We start from the raw sequence: 22,909 nt of genomic DNA, 5'->3' as shown, positions 1-22,909 counted from the left end.
CAGAAACACTCAGCTGTTCTAAGAAACGCCTCACACACACACATTTCTGTGTACAAAACCATACACACACAGAAAAAACGAAACATAATGCCACAAATCCATACTGCTACGCACACTACGTTACAGTACAGCGTACATATTAGCACAACTACACACATGTGGGCTAAGCAGGAGCAAGTGAAATCTGATCTTATAGAGAGGGGGTCAGTTTCTGAAATAACCGTTATAACCTCTGTTGAGGACTGCAGCGCTTGCATTACAGCAGCCACATACAGCACACAGTTTGTTGTAGTGGCCAGTAGTGTAACATAGAAGAGGAGAAGGTGTGAGGGAAGGAGAAGAGGACTGACAGGAAAAGGAGGAGGAGTGGTGGTCTACAGCTGGTGGCGTAGCAGCCGTCAGCGCACTCTTCCCCCTCATGCAGCACTCTGTTTCTTGATGACTCCTGCATTTGGGGTATTTTTGCAGGCGGTCTTTTCTTATTTTGCAGGTAGATGCAGATTTTTTTGCCAGGGTGGGTCTCAGGTGTGGGTAAAAGAAAAGGTTGGGGAAACGGGGGCGGGGGGTTTTGATTCGGATCCTCCAAGGGTTCCTCCGAAATGCTGACTCTCTTTCTCGGTCGGTGAAATGGCTTTCGTAATACGTGGTCAGGTTTGACTGTGGGCCCCCTCTTTCCCTCCAGAAAACTTACAGCTATGGTGCAACAGTCACTGGCAGTGGTACAGTACAGCTGGCATGGCTTATTGAAAGATATTATACCTTCCTAAGGTTAGGAAGTTGAGACGTAAAAACACAGCGATGATTGGGAGGGACAGGAAGTGTCATCTCTGCCCCAAAATGCTTGCATAGCTAGTCCAAACATTTTTTGCAATTCAGCAAAGGTGGATCCCTGATAGTCTCCAATGGCAAGGTTTTATCTGTGACTTAAAGATGACTGTTATGCTGACACGAATCCTAGGTGGGCCAACTAGGGTGAGCCACTGCAGGGGCAAGTCTGATTCTTCGCCAGATTAGACTACCTACCTGCTGAACAAAAACGCACAAGCTACAGAGCGTGTGCATTCAATCATTCTTACAGAGAAATATACTGCGTAAACACTATACAGGTTTAAAAATATTACAGCTGAGATGCTACAAAAACTGATGACGATGACTAAGGATAAAATGGTTATAAATAGTAACCATGTCCGAACTATTTATTTCATAAAGTAGGAGCTTCATCCGAGATTGCAAATGTGCAGAATTTTAGATTTGTGCACGAGGAGAGTCACGTTAGAGAGAGCACAGAAAGACATCAGGCCTTGTTTAACCATCCTGCACCTCCTCCTCCTTCTCCTCTCATCTTCTTCCCCTCCTGCTCCCTCTACCTATGCCTCCGTACATAAACAGAGCACTGTACGCATTTATTCCAGCAGCCAGGCACTGATAAACCACATGCATCTCACTAAAGTGAAATCTCAGCACTAAGGCCTGCTGCAAAATCCTGTGTTTCACAGACATCAATCATGAACATTGCTATGTATGTGTGTGCATGGTATGCACGTCTGTGCCTGTGTGTGTGTGGGTGAAGCACCTGCTGTTTACACACCTGCACTATCTATAGGAACTCCCTCTCTTCTATTGTCTGCAGCACAGAGCAGATGAGGTCAGAGCTATCTGCTGAGTCAAGTGCAAACCAAAGGAGAGGTCATATAATACCCTATCAGTGACATAATGATATCAAACAATAATATATCATGCTGCGTTCCAAAACCGGAAAGTATCTACCTGCCTGTATATCAACAAAGAATTAACCTTCAGTTTAAGCGTTCAGACAACTGAGGGATTTTTGTATTTAACAGTAAATATGTACTTATTTATTGAATTATTGCAATAATTATAAGCATGATGAATCAATCCAAATTATAGAAAGGATTATGACACAATATCCACATGAATCAAAGAAAACTCAGAGTACTGCCTGTTTTTACATCAGTGTTGCTATAAAAAGAATCTCAGCACCATGCTGAGACAAAAGCATAAACATAAAACTAAACAATCCACCTTGTTCAGATAATTCAGGTGCAAATCCTAGTGCAAAGTATTTAAATTCTACATATTGTGCTATACATATGCATAGCAACCTCCCCCTACTGGTAGAAACCTGGCTACCGCAACTGAATTTTGCTATTGGCTGATGTGGAGGCAGGTGACGTATATGGTGGCAGCTTTCATCACCAACCGCACCTGATTCCCCGCCCCCTCTTATAAAACCAGTATTTCCTGACTGTACAGACTGTGGCCTGCTACACAGCCACACAGTCTCAAACAGACATACGCCGAAACTTTTACAAATGTCCATGAATGTGCTTCGAATGACTGTCATAACTCCAACAGACACACAGAGCCTGACAGCAGCTACTCGTGGCTCTGCCTCTCTGAGCTTTCAGCTATCAATCGGGGAGTGAAAAAGCAGTACAACATGCAACAAAGATCACTGGATGGACTCAAACAGACAACAATGTGATTATATGCATTGCAACAGCTCACCCCCCAACACACACATACATTGTTTATATCCAAGCACAATCAACAGCATCACAGAGCACGTACGGAACCACAAGGACTGTGTCACGCTACCATGAGAAAGGCTGCGAGGGAAACGGCGCTGACACAGGGGAGCAGAACTGGAGTTGGAGTCTCCTCTCTGGAGACCAGCGTGGCCCCAACACCAGATGTTTGCTAACAGTTGTAGTTTTTTCTGCCACCATCAGTAAAAAACTCAGTTACCCAGAGTGTGTGTGTAGGGGGGAGGTTGTATTCAAGATACAAGTAACCCTGTGGGAGATCTACCCATTGGAAAACAGAAGGTTGTGTATTTTTGCATTCTACACATTATGATTAATTATTATGATAATCACAGAAAAACATTGCCAACGAATCTTTTTTAAGTCCATGAATTATGAGTGCTTGTTTACATGTGCAGTGTTTTTACTTTTCTACATGTGCTTCATTCAAAGTGTCTTAAGCACATACTGTGTAAGGACATCCACCACGCATACTACAATAACAATACATCAAAGCTTATAGTCGATGAATTACAGGAAGAGATGACACAATGACAGCGATCAATATCAATATCAGCAATGTCTTTAATCAATTGTTATTACAGTTGTCCTTGTCCAAACTGAACAATATCATTTGTCTCTGTACAGTCGTAATGTACTGTGATCCTCCAGCTGTGTGTGTGTGTGTGCGTGTTTGTGTACTCTCTAATAGGCCACCCTATCGCACCACCTTACACATGACCGGCCTGAATGAGCTGGGCTTCCTGAGCGACAAGGTCACACAAGGGGAGTAACCCTGCCTGCAGGAGGGCTCAGTTACCTCTCCTAAGTGGACATTTCTACTCCGTCAGCTGAATCTGCACACACCAGCGCCTAAATGGAGGAGCAGCATGTTGTTCGCCCATTAAAGCAGGCTGTTAATGTCATGTGAAGAGCCCACTGTCTGAATACACGCACACGTTGTTAATCAGACCAAAGTGACCTTATTCTATCAATGGCCAAAGGCACAGCTGTATCAGGTTGCACCTTAAGGAAAAGTCCTTAGCTAGAGGTTTTCACATTTGAATGCAGTTGGACCCAATAATAGTTGTTTGGTAGAGAACATTTGGGTTGTGATAAAATATTTAAATATAATTAAAATATTTATATTTAACGTTACTATCACTTGGCTGACATATGTTAAGTCAAAAAGAGATTTATAGCACAAGGCCATGTGACCTGTTCATAGAGGAGTTTTGTTTTTTATGCAGTTTAATTGCAAAGAGCATATTGACCATAATTATGAAAATGTATGTAAAATACTGATGACTTTATAATAAAGTTTGAAAAACATACAATAACAGTCAGTGGAGATGGTAGCAGTAGTACTGCTGGTTATATTTTTATTTTATTTTATTTTTCCCCATTCAGCATTTATAATCACAAACATTTATAACTAAGTATACTGAAGTTGGATTTAAAAGGGAAATATGTAAGACTGGGATATAATTATAGTTCATGGATAATAAAACTATTCATAAAATTAACTAACATTTTGTGGACCCCAGGAAAATTAGGTGCCACTTATAATGGCTCAAATAAATTAAGAATAAGAACATGATGTTATGTCAAAGATATTTATGTATTGTGTTGTAGAGATTATTATTATTAATATTTTAAATTAGCATGCTGAATTATTAGCTTCAGCCTGTATTGTGTTGTAATACCACTTGTGCCTCGAGAGACGATAGTGAGTCGGTGTCAACCGGTTGAGGGAAGGGACAGAGGGAAACAATCTTGTAAACAAGATCAGTGTCCTTGCATCATGTGTGTGGGTGAGAGGTGGTGAAATAATGAACCTTATTCCTGGCATGTGACCAGGAAATTGTAATTCTTTACATTATTACAAATGTGTTTCATTATATTGTCAGTCATCTGTTTATACTGCAGTGTCCACAGAAGGTATTATGGTTGTTAACAAATTCATTAATAAGCACGTAAATCTGTCTACATACAGATATAGTATAAGTGTAAAGTCTTTTTTCTGATCATAAAATTATGTAAATATAAAATATTTAAGATTATTAAATTAAGCATTTATTAGAATTATTATATCAGTATCATTTTCCTGATAGTCTTTTCAGGGTGATATTTCCAACAACTCACCTGACAGCTCGTATGAGCGTCTTCACTGCTGGGATTACTTCCTCCATGGTTACATCACAATATGGTTTGTCTTCCACACTGTCCTCCCCGAGTCCTTCCACTTAGCCAAGACAAAGAGAGAGACTTTATTATACAGAAATGATCTTTGTAAGTGGGAATAAACTGTGTGTGTGTGTGTGTGTTTCTTACCATCAACAGGTGGGCGTGGTTTGAGGCGAAGAGATGTGCGGAAGCGTGTGCGGTCATTAAAGCTCCAGCTCTTCTGGACCTTCCCCGGGCTGGTGGCCTCTGGGACGTTCTCCTGGCTGGGAGATTGGCGGACACTGGAGCCCGGGGGCAGCGGTGACGCCTTGTTTCGAATGGTTTGGGATGATCGGGAATTGTTCATCCTGATCCGATCCCGGAAACCAATTTTACTGCTGACAGTGAAGATGAATTCGTCAAACATCTGAATGGGTCAGTATTAGTTTTGGATCATGATAGGCACTGTTTTTTTGTTTTTTTTCAATGATCACAATGTCCATGCCTTTGGCCTTAATGGAAACTAAGCTGTGTTATCCTGGGAGTTTAGGGAAGCAGCAGAAGGACAGCCTGAGCTTGTTAGAAAAGAGTTTGTTAGTAATAGTGAATTAACACAAAAATATGGCTTCTTTAGGACTTATATAACAATCACCAACAAATAGACAAAACAGGGAAACAGACATTTACATTTTGTCTCAGCGAAGGACAGACTAGCTGACTTATCACGGAGGCAGTTTGACCACAGGGACCACTCAATATTGCTAAAAACTGATTCTGCCCTGAGGATTTGCTCTTTTAATGTGCCTATCATAGCACCTGATTCAGCAAAATCAGACTGAAACCTGATTCAAGACTTGCAGTAGTGCTGGGACGGCGGAAAATGTTCCACCCACCCTCAGAATAAAGACACGCTTTATTAATCCCTTCAACAGAGTGAATAAGCATCAAAATATCAGCTTCAAAGCACCAGCCACACGAAAAGGTGTCTCATTAAGTACTCTCTATTCCACTCACCACAACCTAAAGCAGGCCGGTATGTGAGGTCATCTATTTACAGGAAAAGCTATTTGGCGGTCATTCTCTCTTAACGCTGCTGCTGTAGCATGCTCTTGAGACCACTCCTTCTCTGGAGCCACTTACGTGTTACACACTGTCACAGATCCATAAGGCAATGCAAACATCATGCACCACGGAGCAATTCCCGCCCAGTCGTTCACTCCCACGTTTTTACGATGATATACTCTTTGTTGTGAGTGTGTTAGGGCCGGCCATTTAAATTAAAATTTAAATAGTTAAGGGATGTTCGTGGAAACAGCATTTCATACGAGCAAGCTGAAATGCTTCAGGTAGACTGAAGGAAAGGGGGAAGATAGAGTGAAAGACCTTTGCATGCTGCTGGGAGAGGAAGTAGCCTAAATGATTTGGATGCATTCAGGACCATAAACTTCACTGAAGCTTTCCAAAACATTAAAAGGATATCACATGCACACAGAGACGTTTTAGCACTTAAAAACCTTTTTAAAAATACAGCACAAACACACTGATTTTGTACAAAGGTCATATGACTAATCTGACATAGAAAATGCATGCTGAATGTTTTAAACCTTCTTTCCAAGAAGACACTATAAAAACAACTGAATTGAAAACATAAAGCAAGACAAGAGCGGGCACCAATTTAATGATAATGATTAATAATTTAATGTTGTTGCTTGTACTTGAGAGTTATGTCCATATTTCATCACAGACGTTTGATGAAACATTCGATTTCAGACTAGATATCAACATATCGTCACAATCATAAACCATCGTGGACTTCTGTTGTGTTTTCAACACATGGTTTATCATGAATCTCAAGCCAAACCAAGCAAAATCAGCCCCAGTTTCTCCAGTACGTAAGACAAAGCTGGAGAAACATCCTCTCAGGAGAGAGGAGCACAGCATTTCTTCACAGTAAAGGATTCACTCAAGCATTTGTGAACCAGTGCTCAAAGTATTTAAATGTGCAGAATATGTTTGCCAATTTTGATTTAGCTGATTCTTTTATTTATCATTTAGCTGCACCAGTCCAACAAATTATTGAGTGTTTCAAGCAGGGCGAGCAGGTTGTGTGCATTAAAGGAGGAGTAGGAGTGGTATTATTGTTTTGGTGATGTTTTAGCGTGCCCCGTGCACAGGCTCGTAACCGTGGATACCTCTGCTTGCGGCCAGCGTGAATCCGGAAGAGACCCCGTTTTTTAGAAAGGAGTTGACTGGGGAGACACACAAGGCAGAGGGAGAGAGGGTGAGGGGAAAAGAGGAGTGGAAAAAGGAAAGGGAGGGGAGGTGGGTTGAGGTGGTAGGACGTGAAGTCCTGGGACACAACCTGGGCACACGGTGAACCCGTGGGGATAAAACGTGGCAAAGGAAAAACCAGGGAGAGAGGGTGAGGTGGAGGGGTGAGGTGTGGCGTCTCTCTATAGTCCAAATTGCCTTCTCCTTTCCTTACCTCAAGGAAAACATACTTCTGAGAGGCGGTTTTGGGCTATGGAGACACACAGTGAGTAAAGAGGTGGTTTTGAAGGATCATGCAAAGAAAGTTTCACCTGAGTATATTCATCAAGACAGCCCAGTAAACATCATGGTGTGACAGCAGCTCCTAAAACCGAGCACATTTCTACCAACAAAACTTGTATTATCCAGGTAAGCTAATGAGCTTCTCTCATCTAATGCATGCATTAGAGTCCATTCATCCCTTTCATTACCCTGGCTTTTGTTTTAAGTTTATGCTAAAGAAGTTATGGATCTAATACAGCAAGTCCGCTCCAACTATGGATACCCTTTAATCAACAAGCACAGCTCTTGACTTGAAGAACAAACCTGCATGGACCTTCTGTCTTCCTGAGAACAGATGAAGGATGGAGGATGGACGGCATGGAAAAGATGCGATGGAAATAAAGGGAAAGAAAGAGGAAGACAGGAAGAGGCAACCGGTGAGTAGACAGCGGGAGGTGGTGGAGATGGCAAGAGTATGAGCTAAGCAGACAAAGATGCAGAGAAGCAGAGGGGCCTGCAACACAGTGGTCTCAGATCAGCATTAGTGAAACATTGTTAGATACGCAACACGTCCATGCAGAAAGCTCCAGAGGCTCAACCTTCATTTTTCTTTGTACACCCGTTGAGCGTGTTGTTCTATAAGTTTTGAATGAGTATGTGAGTGTGAGTGTAGGTAGACCTTCGCCACCTGTCTGGATGTACTGTGAGGCTGTGTGAGGTGGCGGGGTGCGTACCTGTCCCCCGACAGGTAGGGGGAGCTGTAGGGCCGCAGCCCAGACAGCAACGTGTGGTAGGAGTTGGGGAGAACCTTCTTGTTGTTACGCTGTCGCTGGAGGTGACTGAACAGAAGCGTCAGTTCTCTGACACCCCACGTGCACAAATAAACACAAAAACAAAAAAACACATGACAAATGAACAAAAATCAAACTAAATATGAGAAAACTCACAAAAAGGCCAAATCAATGGTCCAAACGCTCAAAAGAAGAGGGATACTTGAGAGAAATAAGCGAAAATTTGAATTTAGGATATTGCAAAGAGAAATGTTATGTAAAATTGTTAACGTAAAAGTTTCTATTCTCGTGTTCCCCTCCTTTTAAGCAAATATAAATTAGTCAAATTAATACATAAATGCAAAATATAAGAAACCACTGCGTGTAACAAATGTAATGAATGAAGTGTAATTGAATTGTGGTGGTGGCAGAAGTATTTGAAATGTATTGATTTAAACTACTCATTTACTTAAACCACCACTGCACAAATTTAACTTAAAATGATGAGCGACGTGCTGAGCTTTTCTCAGAATAATATGAACGTATGAGCAGGAGCAAAACAAACTAATTATCGTACAAAATCCACTATTTGGATGCAACTCTCAAATCTCTGTCTGCATTGATAACAACACTTCAACCAGAAAGACAGCCACAGATTTCTGCTGCTTGAATCCATTCAGAGCTGAACGTAGAGACAGATGGGAGCTCCTACCTGAATGAAGGCAACATGCTGTCATAGAAGTACCATGTGGCTGTTAGATAGGAGTGTTTGGCATCTGTAGAGTAGAGACGCCATGCAGCCTAAAGAAAGACACAGACACACGAAGTGAAACTTAAACCGGCCCTCCATTTGATTGTGAACTCATTAATCACCACGTTAAAACACCGTGGTCATTACCTGTATCAGGTTGGCAGCAGGCATCCTCCTCTTCTCAAAGTGCTTCTGCCGGTGCTGCTCTTGTACCTTCAAGGCAAAACCTGACCCCAGTATTCCCTGAGGGTCAGAGGTCAAATCAAAGTCATGAGAAGAGCCACTTGCAGATCCGTGAGTACGGATGTGAATATACAGGAGACTTACGGCAGGCAGGGCAAAGAAGGAAACTCCCAGAAGAGCAAAGCCAGCAGCTAGGAGTCGTCCCTGCCAGGTGTGAGGTGTCTTATCACCGTAGCCAATAGTGGTTAGAGTAATCTGGGCGGGTGAAAAAATATGGATGATCTCACACACACACTTAAAATGTATGACGCTGACATGCTGTATCTGTCTCTATGTTTACTTCTAGATGCAGCAATTTGTGTAGACCAGCTAAAATTATTCACATAACACATCCTACAAAATATTATAGAACCGTTTTACATCTGTCATTTAAGTCATTTTAAGCCTACATTAATATTTCCCTGCATGTTCAGGGAGTTGTATAAATAATTTTACTGTGAGTGAGAGTTATCTGATAACGTGAAAACTGTCTATAATCCTGCTTCTTGATTGTGATTCCATGATGTTTCTTATATCAATCGGACGTTGATAAAACAGAAGAAGTTATTTTCTGGTTTCATTCCTGCTCAGAAACTTTCGCCTAACGGTTAAAGTATTTGTCACTCCCAACAATTTCTGTCTGCATTTTTACTACCACTGTCAAATAAAATCTAAAGTCCTACCTTACTGCTGATATCTATATGCAATCACTTTGGATAAGTATCATGCTAAATAAATATATGCAGTAAAGCTTGACGACAAGGCTGAACAACTTTATCAATGATGCCTGGCAGTCCCTTTGAATGAATAAACTTTATATCTCAATACAATGAAAATGAAAATGTCAAGGACTATGATACACTTGGTTGTACTATTCCCAGAGGTCTTACACTTAATATACGCCTCTTTATGTTTGTTTGTTGTCCTCTTGTTTCTTATCTGTCTCTTTTTGTTAATAAAACAAACACATTTTTATCAGCCACAGAAATCCTGTGTGCCTGTGTGTGTTGTGTAGTACTCACAGTCCCCCACCAGAGGGAGTCTGCATAGGTGTTGAAGTCTGAGTTGATGTCCTTCTCTGCCAGGTAGACGAGGAAGGAGGCAAAGATTAGCACCAGGAAACCTATGTACCAGGCTGTAATCAACTCCTGAGAGAGACAGAGACAGAGAGGTAGGTATCAATCACACCTGTCAACAGCAGGCAACACACTATTTACCATCATAATCCCTGCTGTCATTACCATATCACTATCATCATTATTGGCTAAATTCCCATCCTCGGCACATTTGGCTTCCACTTTGACTCGGCTGCACAGTTATACTTAAACAGCTGATGCATCAATTTATCATCAACGTCTAACTGTGTTGTGCAACGAACCGGTGGGTGTGAGGCGTTTGGGTCAGCACAAAAACTAACGGCTAATTGCCAAAAATGAGCAGCTAAAGGGAAGTTTGGTGTTTGAAGGCACTGCGTGTAATCAAGTAACAGCTGCTCATCAGCAGACTCACCACATATTCCTCAGCAGAGAGTTATTAAGTTATTTATTCCATTAGTAACTATCATGACCATCATCGCCGGCCTTTTAATAACTCTCTGCAGCCCTCAACCTGCTTCCTGTTCATATAATAATCCATAATGCTTTATGTGGCTACCACACATTAGTATAGTTATTTTAGTGTCCGTACAACGAACCAGTGTCTACAACTGTAAGTCATTCACAAATATAAACCACAGAAAGTGTGATTTTTTGTAGTAAAGCGTTTAAAAGGAATATATTCAGCAGGCTGTCATGAACCTTGCTGTGAGCGTAAACCACTGAGCCCAGTAGTTTCCAGGTGCCTCCCCGTCGGTCCATTCGAACCATACGCAAGATCTGCAGGAAACGCATGCTGCGCAGGGCTGACGTGGCGAAGATGTTCCCCTGCGTACCAGCTGCTATCACCGCCAACGATGCCACAAATACTATGAAGTCTACGGAGAACACATTGAGAAAGAAAACACAAAGAGAAGGGTCACTGCGAAGTGATAAAATCGCATAATTTTCTTGTGAACACACACCGGACTTTGACGTGGTTTTGAGTACACACTAACCTATGACGCAGAAAGGCTTCCTGGCAAATTTCAGACGTCCCTGCCAGCCACGGTATCTGCAGCAACAGCCAGCCGCCCAGACCCTGATGAAGTACTCCAACCCAAACACCACGATCATCACAAACTCCTACACACACATACACACACACACACACACAGGTCAGTGACATGTACCAGTCAAGTAGGTATAGTGTTTTGACAGATCACCTGAACAAAATGTCTCTTTTGGATGCACATGTCTGTTCCTTTTAAAAGTCAAAGTGACACAGAAAAGTGTCCCCTAAATAAAAATAAAATATTCAAGTTACTGATTGTTGTATTTAAAGCTTCTTATTGGTGTTCCAGAGTATCTTAATCTATTTACAACATAGTCGATTTCAAGACTTAATAAAGACAGTGCATTCAAATCGTTCAGCTTGGCATCTGTGTATACCGAACAACAACGTATGTGAAACTGTGAGGACAAAAAAAATGCAAACATCAGTGTCAGCATGAAAAGTTTCAAAATGCTCATTGTGTCATGTGCGATGAACATCGAAGACCTCACATTGCGGCTAACCACTCATCATCTCTATCTATGGGAAAACACTGATAACTGATGTGCATATTCCTCACATGGTTTACATACTCTAGACTCTTTCTTTTCTACAAAAGATTCAATTAAAAATTATAAGTTGTAACATAGCAGTCAGATCTTATTAACACACCGCTCTGTCAGTCTTCTCTCCCTCTCTCTTTGGCTGTCTTGTTTCCAGGTTTCTAGACTGCACAGGCAGTTTGTGATGCACTGAACCAATCTGTCATTAGAGCGAATATTCTTGTAAGTAAAGTCCACTAATGGCTGATTGCCTGCTAATGGCCAGATGATTGATTGAACGAGTGAACAGAGGGAATGTGAAAGTCAAGAGTCCGGCCATTAAATAACACGTAAAGATGGGCAAGGTGGGAAGAGAGAGGGGAGGAGGGGGTGGAGAGAGGACGAGTCCGGTTCAGAAGGAGAAAGTGAGTGTCCATTATGTTTCACTAAAGCAGCTGGAGCACAGAGGAAGAGGGGAGATTATGAGCATAGCTATTAGGATTAGTGGATCATGTCTGTGATTTCCTGCGCAGTCAACAACACCTGAATCCTCCCACCTGCTTACACGGCTGCCTGTGCCTCCGCTGGCAAACAAATCAACACGTACGTAAGCACATACGGACACGGTGCGGTGTGTGTGCAGGAGGTCAGCGTATGAAAATGGATGCTGATGTAGTCATATGTGTGAAAAGTGAAGGAGAGAGTGGGGAGGGGGTCTTACCAGGATGAAGAGGCCTTGGTTGGCGAACTTCTGGTGGTCGGGGATGGTGGAGAACACAGACAGCACCAGGCAGCTGAACACCAGCACAAAACTGAAACACATAACGGCACGCACAGGTCAGTAAACACATTTCAAAACACACACATCAGAAATAAGAGCACTCTTTGGGCAACTCTTGGGTTTCATTAATCATAATGGGCTGAATAAAACTCATTAAAATATGCTTTGTTCACGCTCTGAGTGATTAACCAACAGAGAAAACTGCAAATAAGCAGGAAAAGATTTGTTGATCCATAAAATAATACAAGCACACCATGCCAAATAATGAATGTACAGTATATTTGAAATGACAATACTAATGTACAGTAGTCAACCTGAACATTTACTATATTTGGTTGCATGCCAACTACATTTGAGTGCTGTTAAACTCAAACGCACAAAAAAAAAAACGTGAAAACACAGACTAGACAATTAGCAGCATCTATAGGTGTGCTAACTCTGATACAGTAAAAAAGCATTACAGCACTGTTAAATGAATTATACCTCTACTTCCAAAGGGAAACTGGAGCCCTGCAGCTCTCGCTAGGACAAAAATTACTGTTCGGCAGAAGTAATGGCCACTTCAGTTTGAAAACACAACATAAATTCCAGCAAATTATATCTCATGTTCGAGGTGCTCTCATGTTAACATAAACACTGTGCTGCGACACAGGAGAAATTAGAAGTATGCAGGAGACAACCTCCATCCTTAACTTCAAGACCAAGAGAATATAATTTTCAGCTTCTGCTGAGGAACACACTTGTCCAAAACTATGATCACATACATTTCTAGTTCATAGTGCAAATCAGGAACGTGCTGCATGATGCTAAAAAAAAAAAAAGAAGGATGATGCATGAACTTTACCTTCAAAGTAAAAACATTTATGTATTAAACGGAGTGCTGCTGAGAAGAAAAATGTTGGCACTTGTGTGGCAACGGCCACACTGTGTTCCACTTAACCAGTGGAAAAAAGTTATTGTTAGATGTTGTTTCAGTGGAACTGTCGACAGCGAGATTAAAAGGCTCTGTGGCCTGACCAGACGGAGGGGAGAGAGGTGGAATTTGATAAGAAATAATAAATAAATAATCTTTAAAATGTCCAATTCTGTAGACTCTGTAATAAATCTCATTTCCTGTGGTTAATAATGCGACAGCAAGAAGATAAAGTTCCTTATTTCACATATTTGGTGTCATGGCATGACCTTATAGCTGTATCTGCCCCTATTTTTGTGACTCAAAACATGGTCACAAAAGAAAGGACTGAATGTTGCTTCATTAAGATGAGATATATACTGTTTCAGTCAAACTCAGATGACCTTAACGGTCTTGATGACAGCGTTGTACTATAAGTTTTAACAATGTGATTTACATTAGAATCGTTTTTAATTTAATCAAAATCGAACTGATAATCACAGAGGCTGACAAGGCGGAGAGAACCCTAACTGACCCCTAAAACACACTGTGTACTGTGTGTGTGGGTTGTTCCCAAAAGGTGCGACAGAAGTGAGAGTACACACCAGCACTGCCTCTGCCCTCTGTGCCATGTGAATAGCGAACAGCGAGGCAGGATTAGCCAGGTGGCAGCTGCTGGTCCAGCTGGTCCCGATGTCAGAGCCCAAAGTTAGAGAACACTTGTTGGACACTAACCCAATTCGCATGGTCTCACACAATGGTGCCCTTTCTCTTCAATTAGTAATGCGATCAACAAGTCTCTCACCAGAATAATGTGTGTGAATTGAAATGCATTTTAAGCACGCAAGTTTCAAAAAAGCTGCTTAAGAAAATGAGTGCGAGTCAGACAAAACAAAGCAGTGGTGGGCAGCTGCAGTTGAGAAACAGAAAATAGAAAGAGAAAACTGCAACTCATAAAAAAAATACATTAATTCAGCAGAAAAGGAAATGATAAGTAAGTAAGACCATTTCCTCTCAGACTAACCCTATCCCTTAGGGTGTAATCGGTTGAAACGAAGAGTGAGGAGGTTTTAGATTTTGTCTGCATCCTCTTCACTGACTGATTTGTCTGCAAAAAAAAACACATTACCTGATGACTGTTACACAACAGATAGCGTGGCATAATGTAGAGCAGTGATTGGAGGTACGTAAGATTATGGACAAGTTCAGCTATTTTTTTTAAAGGTATTTGTTGGGCATTATCTGCACTATTTGATAACTGATAGTTAAAATTTAGTTGCCTCAAAGTGCACTCATTTGTTTAAAACAATATATCCACATCCAAATAAGACCAACCTGCTGATCTTTGTTAAATTTATTGTCACAGTAAGCTACCCGCTATAAAAGGCTGAGTGGACATCAGGGAACAGTTGCAATAGATAGCTAAAAGTGATGGATAAACAGCTGAAATACAGTAGCTGGCTGGATGGATAAATAATTTAAAAAGGAGAATATAATGAGTGAAGATACACCAGTACACTAGAACACTGGTTTAACAGTTTGCTACGAGAATTTTTAAAGAAAAACCCTTGAATAAGGAAGACTGGATTCAAAGTTTAAGTTGAATGTATTATTCTTGTTCAAGAAGGAGCGTTTAACAGTGCAACCCACAAAAGGGGTTACAGAGAAAAGGCTCCCTGAGGAGCTCTATCAGTTGGTTCTTATACATTTTTAAAAAAATGAGCTGTCTCGGACACCTCCCACCTGATGCAGATAATATCATAACATCCTTTTTGGTTTTCTGCTCAGTAATGAGCATTATATTTTATATCCAAATGGTACTCCCCTAGCCTGTCTCTCCTGTCCTTGTACTACTGATTTATAATTATGTCTCCCTGCCAGCATCAGTAAATCAGAGGCCAAATAAGGGAAGTGCAGGAGACATGCACACTATATGAATTAAAACATCTGAACCCAACATAATCCTATTTTTTATAACACAGTTAATTTCTGCTACTTTAAATGGTAGTATAAGGAATGAAAATTTGACCCAATCCAACCTAAACATTGACTGTTCATCCTGTTTGAAACCAAGTGAAATCAACACATTAGAAACACGACGGGTGGTGTTGATAAGGGGGTACCTAAGCTCGTCTAAGAGGGAGGTGCTACTTTATACTTTACAAAACATAATTGTAACAGATTAAAAGTTCATAACTGTCAAATATGTTGTAAAAACATTTTTTTTCCTCATGAAAATATTAAATAAATTCTGAATTTTGACATTTCTTTTCTCCATCTTACACCGCGTACCAAAACATGATCACACGTGCAAGGAGTCAATGAATGAGCAACACCTCTGACTGCTTTTGTTTCCATCTGCCTGCCCGGCCTCACTTTCCAGATGGTGAGACGCTACAAATAGAAAGACAAAGTGGATCTTAGACAGCTAGAAAGACACCGGACACCAAGCGTGAATAAACAGACACCCCCAAATTACTACTGTATATTCCTCAGCCCAGTGATGCGTGCGTGAAGAATTTGTGCTTCAGCCACGCCAGAGTTAGCTTGAAAAAACATACCCAGATGACTCTCTGCAAACAATGCATTTTGGTCGTTCATCAACTGAATAATGTGCTGACTAAACTGTCTGTCTTTTTCCCCTCAATTAACTCGAAGCATTGTGTGTATATCCATGAGGAGGAGATTAGCTGGGGCAGCGTCTCAGGTGGTTTCTTTCATTGACTTGTGCTTTATGACAGGAAACAAGTTACAGCACAGATAGTCGGATCGACAGCTTGCCTTTTACAAAGTGCAGACGTAACATTCCCGTAGGAATAAGTTATGAAAGCAACTCTGCATTTACCTGAATATAATACTATCCCTTACACACAGTAACTCCAAAACACTGCAATGAGTTACTGCCAACACAGCTCACGCTATCTGTGTGTGCAGCCAGTTTGCGTAATCACAATGCAGAGTTCTGCTGGGTGTCGTGTAACAGACCCTTCAAACCTCATCTCATTCAGACCACAAGCCACGGGCAGACCTTACAACTTACTCTATCTATGTCTAAGTCTGCCAACCAAATAAATGTCAGTGTCCTGCACGGTATTTCTAGCACTTTAAGGTCTGTCAGGCACTTCAGCACCTGTTCGATAACCCTGAAAATATGAATCCTAATAACTTTGGTGATCCTCTCACTTTTTCTCTAATGCCTTCATGAGGTTGACGTGTGGTTTTGTGGTTTCCATCAAGTTATAATCTGAGTTATGGGTTTGTTTATGACCAAATACCTAAAAAAAAACAGATCGCATTTCCGTCAGCCTTAACTGTGTTTAGTACTAATAACCAAATGTTAGCATGCTCACAGCAAATATTACATTATACCTGCTAAACATCAAACGTGTTATTGCCATTGTGAGTCTGCCGACATGAGCATTTACCTCAAAGCACACGCTCAGAGTCATTATGGCTGTGTAGACTAAACAATCTACAGCACGCGGTCTGAAGTATATGCAAGTGCATTAGAGTGTGTCAAACTATATTGTGCAAGTTACATAGACACATAATCTGGGTGCAATGTATGGTGCATTCAGTCTCATAGTTAATAATAGGTGTGTTTTAGCAATAACATGAATTTTACTACAATCAACAATCAGAGGGTCATCTTTAGATTTCTTGAAAATCCAAGTACACCTGTATCTGGTGCTTTGCTATTTAAATGGTGGATTCAGAAAGTCAGATAAGTGAACTGTTTTCTACTGTGGAAACTGACCCACTCATGTGCACGTGACTTTGACAGCAACAGTGATTGCAGCTGATATTATGCTCCAAACCATCTGACAGGAGATTACAGATGTGTGTTACAGTCTGGTGGGATAAACAAAGTTTACAGCGGCGTTCGGCTTTGCTGAGAGACAGGTATGTGGTCCTCGGTTGTTTTGTGATCATACTGAGCAAATGCATCGATAACCGAGGAGGAGAAGCGCTGCTGCACGTCCCCGTGTATGTAACAAGCAGCATTTACGCTTGTTGTGAACCATGTTCAATGTAATGTAAGTGCATCTTAGGAAAATACTGTGCCATTGACTTCAGATCAGATTTTTGTTGATCAGTGGTGCATTAGAATCAGTTCATTGCATATCACCTGACATAATTTAATAATCGTATGCATATCAAGACTCTACAGCCACTGTCAAAAAAGAATTGAGCTAATAATAATTCCTGTTTTTTATCTATCGTGACCTCTGCATAATTTATGAATGGAAATCCACAAATGCTGTCCTCTTTGATCACCTCGTCTTAAGTGTTATACTGGATGGAGTTAAGTGATCTGGGAAAGCCCGCCAAGACGCCGCCCGTGCTCGTATATGCTTTGTTGTCCTCAGTGAATAAATAAATATAGAAATAAACAAATACATGAATAAATAAATACATAAATAAATGAAACAGATGAGGAGACTTTCAGGCCATGAGGAGAAGTAGTCACATTTCTGCTGAGGGCACATTTTCTCTACCACCACACACCCATCCACCACTGTACCACCATCCACCATCCCTCCCTCCTTTCAGGGAAATGTCAATTAAAAGCAAAGCATCAGTCGAAATCCACCAAATCAGCAGGGTTGGTCTCATGGGGACAACGGGGGGGAAAATCTGCTTTGCTGAGTGCTTTACTGACGTTCCTCTTCAAAATATCTTCATATTGAAATATTTCAATAAAGACATCTGAAAAGATGAAAACTTCGACTTTAGGATTTAGAGTGGACATAAAGTAAATATCAGAATAAACTTTGCTCTCAAGGTAATAAAAAGAATCAATATCTGTTTAGATTAAAAGATTACAGTGCCTCCGCTCCATATATTACACCGGATAGTGTCTCATCCACTACAACAAGCCTGGACATGTGACCCAACCAGAGGTAAAAGGAGGATGAAGTGGAGTAAAAGCCTGACTCATTATACACATTATAAATGGACATGTAAATGTAGAGATGCACCGCGTATCATCTGGCAAAATCGAGCTCCTAACGATTAAGCGAATAAAATAATTTATGAAAGTCAGCCGCTCATGAGGTTTACTGTAAGGCTGTCTTGCATTAGTAATTGCTCCAGAACTTTTAGAAAGAATAATGCATGCTCTGCTGTATACAAAGAATATCAGACTTTTTCTACAAAAGCTGGCCGAGTGCAATTTGTCTCACGGACACTGTGGAGAATCAAGAAAAATGCAAGCGCAGTGAGACATAAAAAGAAAAGAAAGGAAGAGTACACATAACTTTGCATGCTCATCTATACAATTGTTATCCATTCACGTCGCAGGTACTGTATCTCTCCCCTGAAACTCTAACCAGTCATTGTTACACACCACAAGCCTCTGTATGTATAAGTGCATATAATTTGGCTCATGGCCTGTAAAGCTCCAGAGGGCCATTGGACTCCTGATGGGGCAGGCTTCAAATAAATATACATCCGCCAACATAGCAACCAGGTTGCTTTCAATGGAGGCTAGGCATAGTGCTTTTACTGTTGTTTTCCTGTAAGCGTACATAAGTGAAAAGCAAGATCTCACGTAAATGATTGAGATAAATAGATAACCAGCGCTAATAAACACGTCTTTGAGTACACAGTATGTGTTTGTGTGTGGGTCTGTATGTGTTTATAAGGTTAGCACTCTCTCCGCTTCATGGCAGTCGCCGTGCCTGGCAAGAGAGAAGCTGTGCTGGACTGTGGGAGAATGCACTTTTGATTGAATCACCACTGGATGATAAAGCAGCTATCAGTTACACACAACAGAGGAGGCGGGCGGAGGGAGAGGCGAGGGGGAAAAAAAACAGAGAAAGAGAAGAAACTGAGGTAAAAAGATGTGAGAACAGATGGCTGAGAGAAAGAGAGAAGCAAAGCAAAAGAGAGAGTGGCCTGGGACAATCCAGTGACAAGGGCGGAGAGGCAGATCATGTGAGGGACATATAGTGTAAGAGGCCTGGGGTCATGTCGCTATACCTTTACCTGTTCATATACGTGTAAGTGCACGTGTATGTGCGGCGCCAGCCCTGATCGATGAGGCTCGGACGACGGCTTTCAGGAATTGACCGGCAATCTGTGCACACGCAGCAGGTGAACAAACACACAAACAAAAGGAGGACACGCACACAGTCCAATTATTGAACACACACTCGCAGTGACACCTTCCACAAGGACGTACACAGGTAAACACTGCCTAAACAAACCTACCCAAAAAAAAAACTAAATTGGAACATGAGATTTATTTATAGCTGAGGCTGACAATATATATGCACCTTGGACATGGAGCATTTCACACCTTTACCGTGTTTACAAAAAACACACACACACCTCCCTATGCAATGTTAACAGCAGCTAAGCGCTGACAAACAAGCAATAAAGAGAGGAAATATTGAGCTCTCCTCTCCGGAGAGGAGTAAAGGGAGGAAAGAGGTGAGTTAGCGGAGAGTGAGAAGGAGGAGTGAGCGTGTCGTGAGCAGAGAAAAGAGAGAAGGGAGGGAGAGGAGAAAGAGAGGAGAAAGGTGGAAACAGTAGAAAGATATTAATAGCATTTCTCTCTCCTTAAATAGCGACTGCAGGCAAAATGTGCGCAGGTAGGCTGCAGAGTACAGCGCAGCACAGCACAGAACAGGCCAGTCTCCAGTCCCGTTAGTTACCCCCCCTCCCTCCCTCCTTCTTCTTCTTCTTCTTCTTCTTCTTCTTCTCCACCTCCTCCTCCTCCTTCTTCTGGGACAGCAAACTTTTTAAAGCAGGAACAAAAAAACCAACACACAAACCAATAAGAGATGAAAAGTGCTTTTTCACGAGGAAAGAAGCTGACTGAGCTGATTCAGAGGCTCTAGTACTGGCGCACGCCCCGGGAAGAGAAAGGGAAGGGAGGGAGGGAGAAACCCTGACATGAGAGCGTTGTGTAAAAACGAGAGGAATGTGTTTGTTTTCCTGTGAATGCCACAACCTTCAGGAATATTACGTGACAAGATCAATTATTTACATAACTGAAAGAAAAAAAGAGTTGTGTTGTGAGTGCGGGTCACCCTTGGCAGTTTGCACGAGCACGAGCGGCCCGCACTTCCGCACAAATAATTTGTTTTACTATGTATGTAGACTCTTCACACGCCTACTGTTCAGCCAGACAATGTCACACACACACATTCACACACTCGCCAAAGAGCCACTGACTGCCATGCTGTTCCATCGTCTGTCCACAGATGAGGCATTTCAAACAGAGTGCCAATTAGACTGATACATTTTCCTTGCTGGAGAATGTCGCTCCCAGTCACAGCAGCCATGAAAGTATCTGCCATCAACACACACACACACAAACACACACAGACCGTGCCTGTAGTCTCATTCAGTCAATGTTACATTACATCATAATTTAGTCCTTTGTTCCCTGCTTTTGATTCATTGAAACTATTCCTTACTTTATTTGGATACTCCACCGATATACAAACAGCTCATAGAGTGTTCAACAACTTTTTAGTTTATTTATTAAACAACTTAACTGTTTCACAGATATAATATTTCCTGATGTAACACTACTGGGGTTAAGGTTTGTTTTGGTTAGGGTATGTTAATGAATTATCACTTAACTCTTTAAATAATCTACAGACAAAGTAAACCTTGCAAATACTCTCTCTATAAAAAACATCAGGTAAACAGGTTTCTACCTTTTGTTTGTTCCTTTTGCACCACAGAAATGACTTCATATTGAAGTATCACATACATCACATTTCAACGATGTATCAGTGCCTTCAACTAACACAAAAAAAACTTTCATTTCAGGAACTCTTTTCCACAGAATGAAGCTTAATTACCATAAATTCAAGTGACATTTCATTTAATTAGATTTTAATGGTTCCACTGGATCTGGTTGTTTCCAGCATTTTACAGCTGTGAGGCATTTTTCTCAAATGCACTAATTTTGGTATAATTAGACCACAAGCAGGACATAAAAAGCTCCCTTATTGAATTTTTTGGTCACACTGCATTCAAACATCCAACTTAAGCTATTTTTTTCAACTCAAAAACATGTGATTCACTTTCACTTATTGTATTTTGACAGCAAACTTAATCATTATCAGAATGATGAATGATGATCCAGTCCACAAGCCTGACTTAAGAAAAGATAGATTAGATTATCCATTAGAAACGGCATTATTTTCAGCTGCTTATTGGGATCATGGCACAGCTGGAGTCGATCACAGCATGGACTGGGTAGAACCAATAACAGTATAAGGAACGGACAGAGCCTGAGTCACCCGTAGGTTTTCGAAGCGCCGTTCAAATGCAAAAAATATGTGGTGCTGGTCGCCACCATGTTGGATGTACTGCTTCTTCTGCCTCACAGCTAATCTAAATATCAGCAAAGACGTGGATCATTAGTGGACCTGTGGCGGGCTGAATGACACCTGGGTGCTCTAATAAGCCATCTGTAACGGCACTTAGCTGTCAATCAAGCGGCAATGCTGTTAATTACACATAACTTCAAGACTTAATATCATTTCAACAGGTTAGTTTAAAAAAAAAAATCAGCCACATGAACAGGGAAATTAGCTATAGAGACCAAAACTGTTGTCTGAACCAGGCTGTAAACATGTTTATTTCTGCTGTGAAGTTGGGCATTTTAATATGGGGGCTTATGGAGATTGATTCACTTCTGCAGCCTGTCTCAAGTGGCCCCTCGAGGATTCACAGTTTAAAGCACTTCTAAATTGGCTTCATTTCCCAGCACCGGAGGTTGCCGAATAGGTAGAACCAGTGATAAAGAATAGAAGACAGCGTAAGTGTGATGGCGGCCATAGATTTCTGAAGAGCCCTTTTTAAGCTCAGTGGCATGGAGGTTGCCTCTTGGGTACAACGTAGGGTACACCTTAACTAGTGGCCAATTATCTCAGGAACAAACTTCACCGAATTTGAAAAGGTGTTTGTACACGTCAAACAAAGTGCTTGTAGGATTGAACAACAGCTGAAACCTGCTCCCCACCACATTGTTTCGAAGTCGGAATCATGGAGGCTGCATCCAACAACTTTTGTAACATTCTGAGACAGATAATACAACGAGTACATCCAGTTAACATTTAACTTTCTTTTTCTATTCTTGACACAGTTATTTCAGACAAATCTTGCAACACCACGATTGCATGTGAGGACAAACTGCGTTTGTGCATTCCTCCCAGTTTGTCGGATTAATTGTGTCAAGACTACAAAGACACGCAAAAGCCACCAAAATCCTGGAAAGAGATCAGAGAGATCGTGATAAAAGTTATAACACTTTGCTTGAGATGCTGTCAGACGTCACGTTGTAGTTGATTTCACTCATACTGAACCCTTAACCAGCATTGTTTTGACTAACGACCAACTAATGAGACTTGGGGATAATTTTTAAACACATTTTGGTAAAAGTCGAATACAATGTGCACCGTAGAACAGAGCTAGACTGATAAATCAGCCAGAGTATCAGTCAGGCTGTATTCTAGGGTACACCCACACAGAGATAATACAAAGGACATGACCTTACTGTCCTCAGTGGCTCTGATAGCAGCTTTACTTCCTGAAACAAGTAACAATTATC

The 22,909-nt window shown here is 41.3% G+C and overlaps 1 protein-coding gene across 4 annotated transcripts in view; it reads right to left on the bottom strand.

Moving 5' to 3' along the window:
- The window catches only part of kcnq4 (potassium voltage-gated channel subfamily Q member 4), a 54,855-nt gene that overhangs the window by 5,919 nt on the left and 26,027 nt on the right, over window positions 1-22,909 (bottom strand). For 3 of the 4 annotated variants that reach the window (XM_019264269.2, XM_027287276.1, XM_019264270.2), the window contains 10 exons: window positions 12,378-12,468; window positions 11,080-11,206; window positions 10,784-10,959; window positions 10,010-10,135; window positions 9,093-9,203; window positions 8,913-9,008; window positions 8,727-8,815; window positions 7,979-8,104; window positions 4,881-5,110; window positions 4,692-4,791 (listed from right to left, as the gene is read on the bottom strand). In XM_019264269.2, coding sequence (XP_019119814.1) covers window positions 4,692-4,791; window positions 4,881-5,110; window positions 7,979-8,104; window positions 8,727-8,815; window positions 8,913-9,008; window positions 9,093-9,203; window positions 10,010-10,135; window positions 10,784-10,959; window positions 11,080-11,206; window positions 12,378-12,468 — 1,272 coding nt within the window. The remainder of the gene's footprint in view (window positions 1-4,691; window positions 4,792-4,880; window positions 5,111-7,978; window positions 8,105-8,726; window positions 8,816-8,912; window positions 9,009-9,092; window positions 9,204-10,009; window positions 10,136-10,783; window positions 10,960-11,079; window positions 11,207-12,377; window positions 12,469-22,909) is intronic. The other variant, XM_019264271.2, reaches the window with a different exon arrangement.

The sequence above is a fragment of the Larimichthys crocea genome, chromosome XIII (genome assembly GCF_000972845.2).
Source record: "Larimichthys crocea isolate SSNF chromosome XIII, L_crocea_2.0, whole genome shotgun sequence".
Lineage (NCBI taxonomy): Eukaryota > Metazoa > Chordata > Actinopteri > Sciaenidae > Larimichthys > Larimichthys crocea.
This window is presented reverse-complemented; position numbering and strand designations above follow the sequence as displayed.